Source organism: Eimeria mitis, genomic scaffold (assembly GCF_000499745.2).
Source record: "Eimeria mitis Houghton genomic scaffold, Emh_scaff4551, whole genome shotgun sequence".
Lineage (NCBI taxonomy): Eukaryota > Apicomplexa > Conoidasida > Eucoccidiorida > Eimeriidae > Eimeria > Eimeria mitis.
Genome location: NW_013572864.1, coordinates 3,294 through 3,528, shown reverse-complemented (window position 1 = coordinate 3,528; position 235 = coordinate 3,294). Strand labels below are relative to the sequence as shown.

The window sequence follows — 235 nt, the reverse complement described above, 5'->3', positions numbered from 1 at the left end:
CATACGGGAATATATCTACCCATTGTCTGCTGCTTAGAGGGCCGCAACCGCGACCCACCTGCTGCTGCTGCTGCTGCTGCTGTTGCTGCTGCTGCTGCTGCTGCTGCTGGGTGGTGTGAGAGTACAGTGCAGGTACAGTGTCTGGCAGCCACTGCAGCAGCTGCTGCTGCTGTTCTGCTGCACCTGCTGCTGCACCTGCTGCTGCACCTGCTGCTGCTGCTGGTGCTGCTGGTGC

At 61.3% G+C, this 235-nt stretch overlaps 1 protein-coding gene across 1 annotated transcript in view; it reads right to left on the bottom strand.

Moving 5' to 3' along the window:
- EMH_0076000 (uncharacterized protein) overlaps positions 1-235 on the bottom strand; it is a gene marked incomplete at both ends in the record, with an annotated part of 3,764 nt that overhangs the window by 1,284 nt on the left and 2,245 nt on the right. Inside the window, one exon of the mRNA XM_013499678.1 lies at positions 3-235. Coding sequence (XP_013355132.1) covers positions 3-235 — 233 coding nt within the window. The remainder of the gene's footprint in view (positions 1-2) is intronic.